Source organism: Perkinsus marinus (genome assembly GCF_000006405.1).
Source record: "Perkinsus marinus ATCC 50983 genomic scaffold scf_1104296961206, whole genome shotgun sequence".
NCBI lineage: Eukaryota > Perkinsozoa > Perkinsida > Perkinsidae > Perkinsus > Perkinsus marinus.
The window spans coordinates 1-1,501 of record NW_003205812.1 but is presented as its reverse complement, the minus strand read 5'-3'; the positions used below and the strand labels follow the sequence as shown (position 1 = coordinate 1,501).

The window sequence follows — 1,501 nt, the reverse complement described above, 5'->3', positions numbered from 1 at the left end:
AAGAAATTGACCTCTTCTGCATTGGTGGCGGGCTTGTGAGTAGCAGTTAGACAGGCCGGATGAGGTAGCCATACTTTTAGAGTATCTACCCCCCAAATATGGACAACACTCCCCTTGTTAGGAATAAAACCACCCTCAATAATTGGAGTGTAGACCATCATTCCAGTGCCATAAGAGCGTTTCACGTTGCCCCCGCCTATGGACAAGTAGAATTCTCGCTTTTCATCGCCGACACTCAGGTGAGCCAATCCATACGTCTCAACTTCGGCACCGATGAACTTGGGTTGGAGCAGGGAGATGTTAAACATCAAAGTGACGTTTATTTGCATGGTGCCAGCTAATTTATGCCTGTTGGTGTTGAGTATGATACCGGCAGTTTCTCTATAAACCCGAGCTTCTCTTGCACCGACTGTGTATCCCTTCACGTTGTAAATGCAGCAAGGCGCTTGAAGCTCGGCAATGTTGCTTCCATCCCCTGGACCAGGGCCTCCATAACAACCGGCTGGATAGTCAGCGGTAATTTGGTAAGGGATGTCAGGTTGTCTCTGGGCTGCTGTTTGCGTCACAATGGCAACCAAGAAGAGGCCGTAGGGGAAAGGCATTACGAATAAGACTTAACCTGAAGAGTTTGTTGATGAGAGTCCAAGGGTTGTAGGGAGGAAGGAGGCAGTTCTCGAACAGCGAGAAGAAAAAACCTCTGGTTCATGGAGGCGGTGACACCCTCTTCACACTGCCGTGGTGTGTTACCGTTCCTGGTTGTATACGGGCGGACCGCATAGCTATACTTGCACGTGTACGTCTATTCTCTACGTGTACGGGCCTGAGCTGGGTGGAATGAGATCAGAGGGCACGTTTTGCGTTAAGTTCGTCGATTGGCACTCAACCTAGTCGATGCCACTGACTCTGGCATCGACAAAGAGAAATGCAGATATCAGATATTACCTGAATACAGCCAACGACGCTGGCGGGAGTGCCATCAGTAATCGTCGAAGGAATCCACAATCTCTTCTCGATATAATTTATTGTTGACACGTGTACACGTGAACACGCTTTGCAGTGCTAGTCTAGCACTGCTGGATAGACAGCACTTTCCACATCGCACTGGTAGGGTCGTACAGTCGGACTGTCCGACTCAGACAACAAAATGAGCTAATAGCGCACGAGCGGAGTCGAACTACACATAGTGGATCGATATAACGCAGCTGACTAACAGGCCAACAGGAGCCACACCGTGCGGCCGTGGATCACGATCGTGTACACTGTACATTGTCGATTTGGTAATGCGGAGGTAATATCGTGTCCTTCACGGCTCTGAGAGCTTATAGGTGATAGGTAATCCCGCCTATCAGCATCTAGCTGATCCAATCCAAACTGCTCAATAGCGTAGTATAGATGAGCAGCGTAGCGTTTTTTACGGTTCACGTTACGGCGTGTGTAACGTAAGCAGTTTACGCTTACGGAAAGGTCTTACGACTCTACGATTGGTGCTGAACTGCTTTTT

The 1,501-nt window shown here is 49.0% G+C and overlaps 1 protein-coding gene across 1 annotated transcript; it reads right to left on the bottom strand.

Moving 5' to 3' along the window:
• Nucleotides 1-133: 133 nt before the first annotated feature.
• Nucleotides 134-602, bottom strand: Pmar_PMAR010984 (hypothetical protein; the record flags this gene model as incomplete). Its single annotated transcript, XM_002772374.1, has 1 exon — nucleotides 134-602. A coding segment is annotated over one exon (469 nt), but the record flags the coding sequence as incomplete, so codon positions are not given.
• Nucleotides 603-1,501: the final 899 nt, after the last annotated feature.